Source organism: Thalassophryne amazonica, chromosome 22 (assembly GCF_902500255.1).
Source record: "Thalassophryne amazonica chromosome 22, fThaAma1.1, whole genome shotgun sequence".
Taxonomy (NCBI): Eukaryota; Metazoa; Chordata; class Actinopteri; order Batrachoidiformes; family Batrachoididae; genus Thalassophryne; species Thalassophryne amazonica.
The window spans coordinates 28430141-28443406 of record NC_047124.1 but is presented as its reverse complement, the minus strand read 5'-3'; the positions used below and the strand labels follow the sequence as shown (position 1 = coordinate 28443406).

The following is a 13266-nucleotide window of genomic DNA, read 5'->3' as shown; positions in this document are numbered from 1 at the left end:
ATGATGATATTGTGTATGTGGAAAACGTTTTAGATCTTTGACTTCATCTCATACAAAATGGGAGCAAAACCAAAAGTGTTGCGTTTATATTTTTGTTGAGTGTATTTTTGTAAATTGAACAAAACTGATCTTGTTTGTTAGCTATGTGAAAGTATTATATTTATCTGTGAACATTAAAATCAGTTTGGGGTTGTAATATACACCATCAAATAATAGAAAAACTGTGGCACGTTCAGCTCCAAAATTTTGAATTGTGGTAGATACACATGAACACACGTGAACCTCCTATTTTGGGCCATATTGAGATTTCTTTTGTTAACATAAATTGCTGTTACTTTTTTGTATATTAGTATAAAAGTTGTCACAGTGGGACGTGTCTGCACTTGTTTAGGTAGGCACACATGAAATAGGCTGTTTGTTTACATGCAATTTCAGTAAAACCAGAATTAAGCGATGGGTAGAACATGTGAGTATGGATAATAACAAAACTTGTCATTGGTACTGCAGATTTATCATGACAAAAGCTTTCATAATTTCTAAAGCACCCATGTTTGGGGCATTGTGTCAGAATATCTGGATGGAAAGGAAACCGTCACATGCGGTGCTGCCACCTGCTGAATGATTCAGTAATGACCATACGTATCAAATTATGAATTTCACATTGCAAGACTGTGTCGGGTCTGTACATGGAGTAGCGCATATGTCGCTTGTACACAAGACATATATAAAATCTGTTTATTATGTTGAAAATCAAGAATAATTCAGTTGGATTGCAAGTGTTGTTTTTTTACTGATGGCTTTGCAGAGCTGTTCAGTCAAGCATGTATACTGGATTGGCATTGATGTCATTACAGTGCAAATTTATTATCTAGGGAAATGCAGACGTCGGATCGGGACTCTGTATCAGCAGATACTTGATATTAAATGGCTCTGATCGGTTCAGAAAAAAACAAAAACAAAGGGATCATGACATCCCTACCTGATATTCTACGTCTGATCACGTCCTTGTACCTTTAAAGCTGTAACTGCCACTGTGATCAGATCACTTTGAATTGACAGGTGTGTCTCCAGCCACATAATGTCAGACTGGCAGACAGCTCGAGGGAGAACTTGATAGAGAGTGAAGGAAAGGTGTAGCGTGCCATTCATTTTAACAGAGCCAATAGAGCCATAAAAGGAGCAGAGATATTCTGGTGTCTCGAATTCCATCGGCCTGTCTCCTCGTATCGCTGAGAGCGACATCGAGCTTATCCGCGCACACAGACCTGCATATACTTACGAGCCGGACACCAGTCTGATGGCACTACAAAACCAGCTGGGAGAGATTAGATACACCGCAACAGTCACTGATAATATAAACACATACGAACCACTGCCACAAACAGTACAGACCTCCTCCTCCTTTCTCATTGTCTCACATCATCCTTCAGAATGCGCTGTTTAGATATCAGCCGATTCCCGATGCCTGCTTTGGATCTCAGTCTGTATCGCTGTATCAGTCGTAGTGACACTAATACGCAACGGTCAAGAAATGAGCTGAAGGTTCTCTGAAATAAGACCAACGCCATAAACGTTTATAACTGACCCCTTTGAATGTTTTCATCCAGTTTTATCTGCTCTTGGGACACTTTAAAGATGAGCTAAAATTGGAAGGGAATAACTAGGAGACAGGTTTGAGCCAAAAGAACAGAGTCACGGTGCACTTGGGTGTCTGGGAGACATCAACCATCTCACTGCCAACGTACAGGCAGAACAAGCCGTCATTCATGGAGCATTTACAGGACCGACTGCATGTGCAGTGCTGAAAGAATGCTCTCCAGAAAATTGGAAACACAGCTTCAAGAAAGGAAGTTCAGTTTCACCGGCTGTCTTCTGATTGGTGAGGCTGTTTGGACACTTTGTCCCCAGGCTGCCGGTAATGCTGCCGGCTGCACCGTGTAATAACCTCTGTGCAGCGAGGTCATGAAATCTTATCATTAGACAAACATGAAGCTCTCAGTGCTGCCGTAATGGCAGTTGGCACAAAGTGGCGCCCCAAGCTAAAAATATATGGCGGCAATATACCACAGAACAAAGCAAGATTCAGCAGCATGAAATTCAACTGGGATAAAAAGGCATGATTTGTTTGTTTTTTCTTGGTGTATGGTCCAGTTGCGCTTTGCCACCTCGCATTTCAAGCATTATCTACACCGTGGACATGTTAGTGTTTTGAATTTTGGCTGTGGCTGCTAAATTTGACTGTGCTTGCGTGTATTTACAACATTTAATTTGACTGATATTTGAGTCTAAAATTCCATTTGTGGTCAAATCACAGGCATTCTCTTCAAAGTTGAGGGTCCAGTAACCTTTAGAATACTTTGATCAGTTTTATAATGAGATTCACAGCTGTTTCTGGCATTCCAGGACTCTGATGTGCTGTGCTCGGTATGGGTTACTGCATTTATGTGGCACTTTTCCATCTGTGTCATAAGCTCAAAGCACTTTACAATGATGCCTCACATTCACCCATTCACACAAATGCACTCACACACCGATGTCCGGGTGCTGCCATGCAAGGCACTCACTACACAACGGGAACAACTATAGTAGGCCTAGAATGAAAAATTATTATACATCGTAATCTATAAAGTGCTAGAAAATACTGAAAATTGCTCATCACAGCTGTGTTTTTTTTTTTTTGTGACCAGTAGAAAAGTATTCAAGATCTTCAGAAAAATACAACAGTTGAGGTGTTTGGGCTGGATATTATTTGATACTGGTGATTTTAAACAGTTGGGTTAATGGAATGATGAGGTGTTTCATCCACGTTGTCATGCTCCTCTTCTAATGATGCCTTGTCCACATGGAAACAGAACTTTCCCTGTACAATCTTTTTCTTTGTCCTTTTCAAATAGTGTTGCATAAACACGGCACCATTTCAGGAAATATCTGCGTACACACCAAATTGTTGAAATCGCTGTAGTATATATACCAGGCCTGCATGTGGCGCTGTAATACTCCCACAAAAAAGAGAAGAAGACAAGGAGCATACATAAAGCACTGATCTCTATATATTACTGGATCGCTCATTGACCAATATTTTGAAGCAAACCGGCCGTCATATTACCAGTCCGATGTTCCGCTCCTGAAGGCTCTTTTCTATTAATCTTTAATGAGGCGCATGCAACCTTATTCTTTGTCATAAAAAAAAAAAACCTTTATGTGCATCTATAAACTGCGCAAATCACCAGATCAAAGACTGTGGGCGAATATTTCACCTCTAAGTATGATTGAAATGGGAAGTAATGAACAATGATTTGAAGATTTCTCTCCCTTATTCCAGCATATAGGCAAAGATAATAATAATAATATGCTGATGATTCCGCAAAACTTGTATAAACTTTGATTAAGGAATGATAATTTTTATAATTGAGTATTTGTCCCAGTGAGATATGAGTAATTGAAAGTGTCAAAGTAATAAAAGAAAGAAAGAAAGAAAGAAAGAAAATAAATCAAATAGCTAATCATGGCAAGCATAGATTATCCGAAGAATAAAAATAAGTAAATGAGAGAATCAACTCAGTTATTACTTGAAATCGTTGACGTTCTAATAAGCTATGTGCGGTCTGCATAAGTTGGGAGTGGCAAGATGGCCGCCACTTTGCTTCAGCAGATTGTACTGAGTGTGCAGGCCAGTGAGCTATCCAGTAATGGCTACAGGTCAATGGCATAAAGCTTGCATGCTGTATATAAACACAGAAGAAGAAAACAAAGAAGATGGTGAACACGAATGGTAAAACAAGAGCAAAAGCTGAGACGTTGAGTAAAAAAGTTGACTAAGCTCGGTAGCTTCTCTCTATCTTGCTGATTTATAACCTAACTATTACGGCATTTCGGCAGGGGGTGTGGTGTTTTTTGTTTTTTGTTTTTTTGCTTTATCACAGATTTGTAGTTGTAATCAACACAAGCCGTCACTAGGATGTGGTCTTACCTCCAGGTTGAACAAACGTATATCCCAGGTCTGCCTCTGACACCACTGAGCCCTTAAATCTGACCTCAGGTTCCTCCTCCAGTCTCTCATGTTTAGGTTTTCTCTGAAACAAGCCTCTCAGCATGGCTCCTCTCTCGATAATCTGGCACTGCAGTAGTAAATGTCTCTTCAAGGTGTTTTATTGGTTTAGCTCCTTCTTTGACAAATGTTCCAATAAAATTGTTGCCGAGGTACTGTGGTCGTTCCTTTGGGGAGATGTTTCTTCTTCAGCAATAAAGTAGGTATTGAGACTATCTCAGTGCCTTTAGGAGTGTCGTGTTGTGCAGCAGCTTGGCTAATGTTTTCTCAGAAGTCTGATTCAGTAGCAAAACATCTAATTGTAGATTCTTCACAATGCCTACTAGTGGAATTTAATAGTACCAACAGTAAGGTATACGTTTGACAGGAAGGGCATTCAGCAGCTCCCAGTCTTAATGCTTACTGCTTCTTGATATTCACTTCCATTCATATACAAACAAAACTCGGTGTTAGTTCTGTTTGGGCGCCTGTAAGGGAGCCTGTATTTCACAGACCCTCAGCAAACTCACATTAATGTCATTTCTCATGATGGACGCAGGCGCTCTGCTCAAAGCTAATGGCATAGTTATGGCACACCTAATCCTCCTCGGAACAAGAATGCTGCTTACAAATAGCTCAAATATACAAAACTAAACAAAACCTTGACAAAAAAAATATGCTTTGAGTCGACAAGTCCCAGTTGCATAGTTTGAGTTCCAGCCAAAAACAATGACTGTATTGTCAAAGCACATTTATACCTCAGAGGAATGCAGTGTTGCTCAGCAAGTGCAACTAAACACATTAATTAGATCAATTCCAGTGGAATTGTCCGAGTAGATGGTGATAGTTGTTATAGTGAAAGTGCTAATTCTCTTTGGGTTACAGCATTCAGGTATAAAAATACACAAAACTCCAGGCTTTAGGATCCCAACAGAGGTTTTAGCAGAGATCAATCATGTGCCAGAGGCTCACTGGTTTGTCCCATTTTGTCACAGAGGGTTTGAAAGGAGCGTTTACCGGCTTATCGAGATTCCCTCAAGTGTAAATTAGGCCCCGTTCAAAGCGAAGAGGGAGGACGTGGTGTTCGGAGTTGACGGTATTCATGCTTTAGGGTGGTTTTAAGGGGTCACTGCTCTTCAGAGTTTAGTTGTCCTGCTGAAGTCGTGCGCCCATGTGGTCCAATTCCCTCGTCAGCTTGCGTCATGCACACAGCGCAGACATCCTCTGTCTGTCTCTGTCATTCACACTGGCAGCGGAACTTTGCGGCTACAGTTGCCTTTTTTTTGGTACACCTGATTGTACTCCTTCACTCTCGTTTTTGTCCCTGAGGGGTTTCTGTCTCATTGAGGTCACAGCCCACTGGAGTTCTGCAGGTGAAGACGGCAAACGTCGGGATTTTCTATCTTTAGTTTTTTTTCTTTTTGGTGCAAATCGGAAGAGTCGGTCAGATGAATCATCCTGAAGTCAGAAGGTCACGGGTTCGTGTCCTCTTTTCTCATTTTAGCTCAGGTTGAGATGTTTTATACATTGGCAGAACTCCAGTTCTGTTTCCAGTTGAAGCGCTTTCCGGACGAGTCGTTCCTCTCCTGATGGAGTTGTTGATTATGCTCTGTCAGCACACCTCACTAGTTCTTCCAAGTTCATCTCCTTCTTGCTCATTTTTCCTCAATTTTCCAGCTCTCTGGCTTTAACCATATGCCCGTCTGTCTCTGTCAAACTGTCTTCATCCCCAGTAAGCCCTAAGTGGTTTTGGCTCCACCAGACAGTCTCCCACTGCAGTTACTTATTTGGGACGGGACTGTTTTTCCCAGGCTCTCTCTCTCCTTCCCTCCCGCACCATTTCCCTCTTCTAGCTTGACCTTAGTGACTTGTCCAGCGTCATTTGTAGCCGTGTGTTTTTTGGTGCATTTCTGTCTGTGTGGGAATATGTGTCCATTTTTTTTTTTTCTTCTTTGCTGGGACTGCTGATGGACAGGTCCACCACAGACCTCTTTGGTCTGTGCTTTCTGTCTGTCACCGTGTCTTGTGTCCTCTAATCTGCTAAGAGCTTTAATTGATTTTTCTAATGTTTATATCCTTTCTTTCATTAACAGAGGCTCAAAAATATTGGAATATGATGAGTTTTGTCAGTTTGAGCAGACGTTTGAGTTTTTACAAACCAGCTGCAGGAAAGTAGGGTTAGTGTTTAGCTCTCACTATGTCAGGACAGCTCTGTGGACGGGGACTCAAAGTTAATCAGTGACTCTTCACCATCTGTGTTTTTCTTAAACATCTTTTCATCTCAGTCTGTAAAAATCATATGGGTTCAATATGGAATGAAGCAGGTTCATCTTCAAAGTTACCCATCCTGTGGGCAGCTGCATTTCAAAGTTAGTGTAGCGGCCTACTGTGCACTCAGGCTACAAAAAAATGTGGTTGAAGTTTATTTAGAGAACTAACGATACCATTTTTCAACAGTTTCTTTTGAAAATGTGATTTGGTTATGTCAGTCCTTCTCAGCCTGGGGTTGGAGGCCCCCTTAGGCCTTTCTTAAGTACAAGTAGGGGTTCTCCAATGAAAAAAGGTTGGGAACCACTGCCTTATATCACACAGTAGCAGTGTACCCGGGCCTCCACCTCCCTTCAATCATGACATCTACCCAAAAAAAACGGAAAAAGTTGCAGTTCCTTGAATGGCCACTTGAGGCTGACTGATCCATCTGTTCATACAGCAGACCCATGTGATCATTCATTGCAATGCTAACTGTTAGCTCTTTCGTTAAGATTGTTAACTGTTGTGTGTTGGGGGGTTTGGCTGGATGTTTTTGTGTTGTTTTCTTTTCTTTGCTCTCCAGGTGGTATGCAAACTGGTTTTTGTCTGTGGAGACGGTGCTGGCAGAAGAGTCCTTCACCCTCATCAGCATTATTAGCTGCACCTGTGGATGATGCTCACGTGTAAACTTAAAGACTTTCAGCTGAAGCAGATAATGAGATGGCGTTCTGCATTTAAGCCATGAGTGGTTCAAGCAGAATTGCCGGGAACTCGACCTTGTGACGTTCGTTTGTGAGATGCTGAGGACCGCGCCAGGGTTTGACACATCGTGCCTGTGAAGGAGGACGGGTGAGGGACACATGCTGTCAGCACACATCAGAGATGATTATTGTCTGAATGATCGTTAATAGTAATTTGGCATTTTGTTACGCAGTATATTTGAACATTGATGAGAATTGTGCAGTTTGCTTCTCACTGCCGTGGCGTACGGACTGATGATCCTCCACCTGTTGTGAGAAGCTGCTCATTTACATAAAGCTTAAATTCAGACCTGAATGTGTTGCTGATAGTGTGTGCCTCTGAAAGAGATTTGCTGTAGCTCTGTTGACTTACCTCACCTTTTCCATCCTTCACAGAGTCAGTTTGTCGTGTCCACCTGGGGGGTGTTTGGCGGTGAGTCTGGGTCCAGAAGCGCCGAGGCTTCGATCCTTTTGGGCGCTGGAGAGCGCGCCGTCCTTCACTCCACCAGACAAACCACATATTTATGTTGTACACTAATTATTGCACTAGAGGGGGAAATAAAGTCGTTTTGTTTGTGGAACCACTTTCTGGTTATTTAGCGCTGGGTTCGCTCAGACGTTGGTCTGCTCCTCAACCTGCGTCTGCCCATAACAGTTAACAGAGCAGTCTGCTGTACTGATTGGACAAATCTGTCAACTTTCTCATAGATGACCGTAGAAATAAAACATAATTGCAAGGCCTTCTAAACTGAAAATATTTACAGTGTGAATGTGACTGAAATTTTGGTTCACTGGGGGAAAAAACAAACCATACTGATTGTTAACAACGCAATACATTCTGTGTTGATTTTGCCTACATACCATAGGGAGGACTGCCTTAATTGATCATCTAAGAACTCTCTGCTCCAGTAAACATTGAGCGAAATTTTCGTGTTATTAATTTTTTTTATGTTAGCGGCATTAGCAGGTATTGTAGCTTCGCTGACATTAGCTCCACGCCACACTAACCCTAACACTCCACGGTCAGTGAGTTAATAAGCCAGTCATAATTTTAATACAAACAACCAAGCTACCTGTCATGAAAACCACTGCCCAGTCCACAAATATATGCTTTAGTAAAACACCCAAACCAAGGATAGCCTGCCTGTTAGCTTTAGGTTGTTTGGTAACTTCGAGATGGATTGGGTGTGGGTTGCATTAATTTCACTCAGCTAACTGACGCTTTTCCATCCCATTTGTTAGTTGGCCAGGACATCAGCAAAGTAAGCACCGCTAAGCTATTTATAATCACAGAATGGCTGCCCATGATTTAAACAGTATAGATTAAGAAAATTGAATCCACATATTGTGTTAAATGCTTCGTAAAAATATTTTAAATATGCCCATGTGGAGCCCAGTGGCCCAAATTTGGTGTAGATGGGATCAGAATTGTAGATTTCTATAAGTATCTCACACACACATTATTGTCTTTATATAGCAAGAGATTATCAAAAGAAAGTAGAGCACTCAAAGGCTCGAATGTTTACAAAAAAAGTGAACTTGTCCTTTAAATCCAGTTGCTAAATTTTGAGTCTGTCATCACTCACCAGAACTGGATAATTATGTCTAAAGTCTACTTAGTAAATCTGTTATCAGACGTCCTCATTCTGTAATGTACCACATCATTGTTACTTCTGTGTCACGTGCTGACTAATGTGTGTTAGCTTTGCTCTTTTCTCCTCGACTGGCCGCATTCGTGCACGTCAGGGGACTCCTGGGGCCCATGTTTCACTGTATAATTGCACCGATGTCTTGTTTTCCCTTTTTGCCCGGTTGGGAATGACTAATTTTAAGACCCTGACTGTAAACCCTGAGGGGTTAATAATACACAGCTCGCATGTTGAATATCTTGTGGGACACGAATCCAGACCAGGAGCGTTGTTGTTGATGAAGATGTTCAAAAGTTTGATTTGTACTTTTTGTCTGTCTTTGCCCCACAACACTGCACTACCCCCCCCAAAAACAGTGGCTATCCACGGGATTTGGTTCTATGATAAGGAAGACTGTCACCGCATTGCACAGATGATGAAGATGTAAGTACTCCTATGGCAGGAAAAGTCTGTTTTTGTTAAACAATGACGTCATGTGTCTGATGTCTTCGTCTGCACATGACAGTTTTTTTTTTTTATAGTGACATGTTTGCTTAATGGCTCTGTTTGAGAATCTTTTGCTGTGTGTGTGTGTGTGTGTGTGTGTGTGTGTGTGTGTGTGTTTGTTTAGTCTGACGCAGCAGGAGCAGGCCGTGGCTCAGTCGCAGGGCGGTTGGTTGTCTCCAGACGGAGGTGGAGGAGGCAGGGGAGGCGACGCGAAGGCGGTCGACATCATCCAGATGCTGACCAAAGCGCGCAGTGAATACGACAAGGTAGGAAAACACCAGTGAACACTGCTTTTGTTTTATCGATTGAGTGACTGAAGGTTATTTCAAATGTAAATAATAAGAATTAAAACAAGTGCACTTCCATTACATATTTGCACAAAAGTTTAGCGATATTTTCAGAATGTCGACAACTGTCATTCTAGTGAAGCTCTTGTGAAAACTGTAAGTCCAGTAGACACAGTGGCTGAACAGAAGTCTCCTTAAATATTGCCATTTTGTATTTTTGGGGCGGGGGGGGTTGTTAATCCGATATTGCCGCAGTGTCATCTTGTATATAATTTAACAAGCTCACCGTCTCTTATTACGTCTATACATACCACTCTGTCCATTTTAGAAGGTCATGTGACTCCTTCTGCATGTCATGTGACCTGTAATAGCAAAAATGTGTGACCATTGGTGTTTTTAACAACTAGGCTTTTTTGAAATGGGAAAAAACCTAAAGCATGCATATTTTTTTAGGCAAAGGCTATACGCCCAACCGTTGGGCAGATAAATATAATGTCTTATCTTATTCGCCCAACCGTGATTGTGTATTTGACATGTTTTGTGTATCTAAACCACGTTTTTTACATTTTTAAGGCTCTATTGTGACGTATGTTTGACATATTTAATGGCGCCGTCTTTAATTACTGCAAAAACACCGCAATGGATGAAAACAGACAAACTTGATAAGCATTTTGAACTTAAGCCTGTTAACGACGACGAAACAGTTTTTGAACAAAATGCTGCTTGTTGGCTGTAAGATGGTGTTAGTTTGACACTGTTCCCTGGGTGTGATGAACCAAACAGAACCGCTTTAGATCACACCTCCTCCGCGGGCTGCGAGCCCTCCCGCAGCCGGCGAGAAAATATCTGCCTTTTTTTCCTCCCTCGTTGAAACCAGAAGTGAGCTTACAAGCGTGCTCATTGGTCGGTTGTGGTTGGGCATATATGCTGACGTATTTACTTTATTGACCCAACGGTTGGGCGTATAGCCACTCTCTTGTTTTTAACAACGTTGGACAGATTTTTTTTTTTTTTTTACACCTATTTCAATTAAAGGTATTTTCAATTCGCTTCTTCAATTTCTGAAATTGAAATTTCTGAAGGGGCAAGTGAGTTGTTTTTAGTGCCTTAGTTATTCTTGAGTGTATTTTGGGTAAAACCTGAATTAAATTTATCATCTGTCAAAGAAAAGTGCGCTATCAATTGGTGCACGTTGGGATTTTACACATTGTAATTTGTTTATGCCCATTTCATATCCAAAAAGTAATTCAGGCTTCTCAGTATTAACATTTCAAAAATTGTTTTCCTCAAACTCAAAGTAAATCTCTAGAACTAGATATAAATTAAATAAAAATATCAAGTGGTTAATGCACTTGGTATCAGTTCAGAAGGCTCTGGGTTCAAATTTGGATGGGTTCAAAAATGGATTTGCTGTGGTGACCCCGAGTGCAAACAAGGGAGCAGCCGAAGGGACTTACTATCAAAGGCAAGATGATAGGTTACATAAGTAATGGGCCCCTTTGGTAAAACATGTAAATACTCTTGTATTGTTGCCAGTTTTCTTCAAAGAAGTGAGGGGAAGGATACATGCACATTTCCAAGTCCATGAATAACATGTTTTCTTAAGTCAAAATGTGCTGAACAGATCTCAAATTGTGACATCAGTTGCCTTCTGACTAGTGTGGAGTTTTTAACCTTCCGCTGACATCCTGTTAGATAAAATAATTTAAAAAAGCAGACTAAAGCTGCTGTCACATGACTTCTGAAAAACGGTTACTCCACAGTAGACTGTGTTTGAGGGAAACAGCACTCAAAGCGCTGTGGATGCTTGAAAATGATTGATATCGCATTAGTTAATGCTTCGAGTTCGTCAAATTGCCAACTGACTATTGGTTTTGTGAATGTACCTATGAGCCTTCAAGTGAAGATGAAATTGGCGACTAACTGGTAGCCACATCGAGGGCTTTTAAACAGGTTTCAACAGATGTTTTTATTGTGAAACCAGTGCGACATTTTACATTTTCAAGCATCATTTTCACATATCAATCAGGGGAGTTGATGATCTAGTGGTTAAGATTGGTCTTGAGACCAGAAGATCCTCGCTTCAAATCCCAGCCTGACTGGAAAATCACTAAGGGCCCTTGTGCAAAGTCCTTAATCCCCTTGTTGCTCCCAGTGTGTAGTGAGCGCCTTGGATGGCAGCACCCTGTTATCGGGTGAATGTGAAGCATTATTGTAAAGCACTTTGAGCGTCTGATGCAGATGGAAAACGCTATATAAATGCAGTCCATTTACGATCTACCATATCGCAGCCCCAAGAAGAACGCTGAAAGATACAACATATTTCTTCATTAGTTCCACAAAGGAGATCTGTAGAAGAATTTCAAAGTCAGTCTGCACACAGTGTGATATATAAAAAACCCAGTCTCACGCCAGTTCGTGGGACTGGGTTACAAAAAGTACCTTAATCTATGGGTTTGTGACGGTGGGGGTACAAAAATGGGGCGTTTTTCGTAATGGGGCCACAAATTAATTTCATGACGAGGAGGCACAAAATGTGGGGTGAAGGGCATGGTCTGGAGGGGTCAGGGTTAATGTTTGGGGAGGGTACACACTTACACTAGTAGAAGGGGAAGATTATAAATAGAAAAATAAAAAAAAGTCACAAAAAACAAACATGAGACTGGGCTGGATATAAATTGGAGCTTAGAAAGTTTTGTATTTTTCCATTAGTTTACTTTTATTTCATTAAAAAAATAATAATTTCTTGTTGCAGTTTGAGGTGTTTTGGTTTGGAGCGTGACACTTGGCACTGCGCTGGGTGGATGTTGTTACAGCTCTCTGTCTCCTTTTTGTTTCTCTCCTCTCTCTGCACATCACACAGGAAAAATCTACATCAGAGCCAAAGGAGATTGGCGGCAGCAGTGTTCTGTTTGGAAACCCTAACCTGATCAAGCCAATACCTGTTAAACCCAACACTCAGGTGACACACTCAGTTCCAGTCCAGGAAGATCCTCTTTCTCATGCTGTGTCTTTACTCTTCTGTCCTTTTCTGTTTGTGTCATTCAGGATGGTGAAGGTGCTGAGCCCAAACCTCTCTCCCTGGCTACTCTGTTTGGCACTCAACCTCAACACCCGTTCCAACCTGATCCTGTGTCTCCTTTGGCCAGCTCCGGGACCGGATCGTCATCTGGAAGAGTCGCTCGCCCTCACGTAGCTCGAACCCTGACGTATGGAGACGCAGTTTGCAAAAATGTCACGTCAGCGGGAGGGAACATCGCCCACGCCGCGTGTTCAGCTGTAGGAGTGAGGTCTGTAATTGGGGGGCAAACCGTGCAGGAAGACGGCAGAGTCACGGGGCCAAAGGTAGTTCAGGGTTCTGACGCAGGCGTGCTGACGAGTCCCACCTCCACCGGGAACAAGCAACAGCACAGCCTGGTCATCCAGAAGCTCGTTCAGGGACAGAGAGGAGTTGGAGGGGTGCTTCAGACCGTGTCCGAGTCCCCCGAGAACAGACTGTGTGACAACGGGGTGCCGCTAGAGCATCACCACCATCATCATCATCTACAACAACAACAGCAAGTCCAAGCTGACCCACTCAAGAGACTTTTCCAGATTCAGCCACCTCCTCCTCCTCCTCCCACCACCTCCATAACAAGCCTCCCACCACCTCCTTATTGCCCCAACCATCCAGCACTGCACCAGGCCCCCCTTGTCTCTTCCCCACCCTCGATGGACTTTGTCTCACTGTCACAGTCTCAACCGCAAACCAGCCAGACGCTGTTTTTCAACCTCTCCAAGCCCAGACTCCAGCACAGCAGTCAGTCAACAGCAGGTATTATAGTACC

General features: G+C 42.2%; 1 protein-coding gene across 1 annotated transcript in view; it reads left to right on the top strand.

Moving 5' to 3' along the window:
* dcp1b (decapping mRNA 1B) overlaps positions 1–13266 on the top strand; it is a 29335-nt gene that overhangs the window by 11171 nt on the left and 4898 nt on the right. Inside the window, exons 4-7 of the mRNA XM_034163904.1 lie at positions 9023–9089; positions 9277–9418; positions 12303–12401; positions 12488–13253. Of these exons, the coding sequence (XP_034019795.1) occupies positions 9023–9089; positions 9277–9418; positions 12303–12401; positions 12488–13253 (1074 nt within the window). The remainder of the gene's footprint in view (positions 1–9022; positions 9090–9276; positions 9419–12302; positions 12402–12487; positions 13254–13266) is intronic.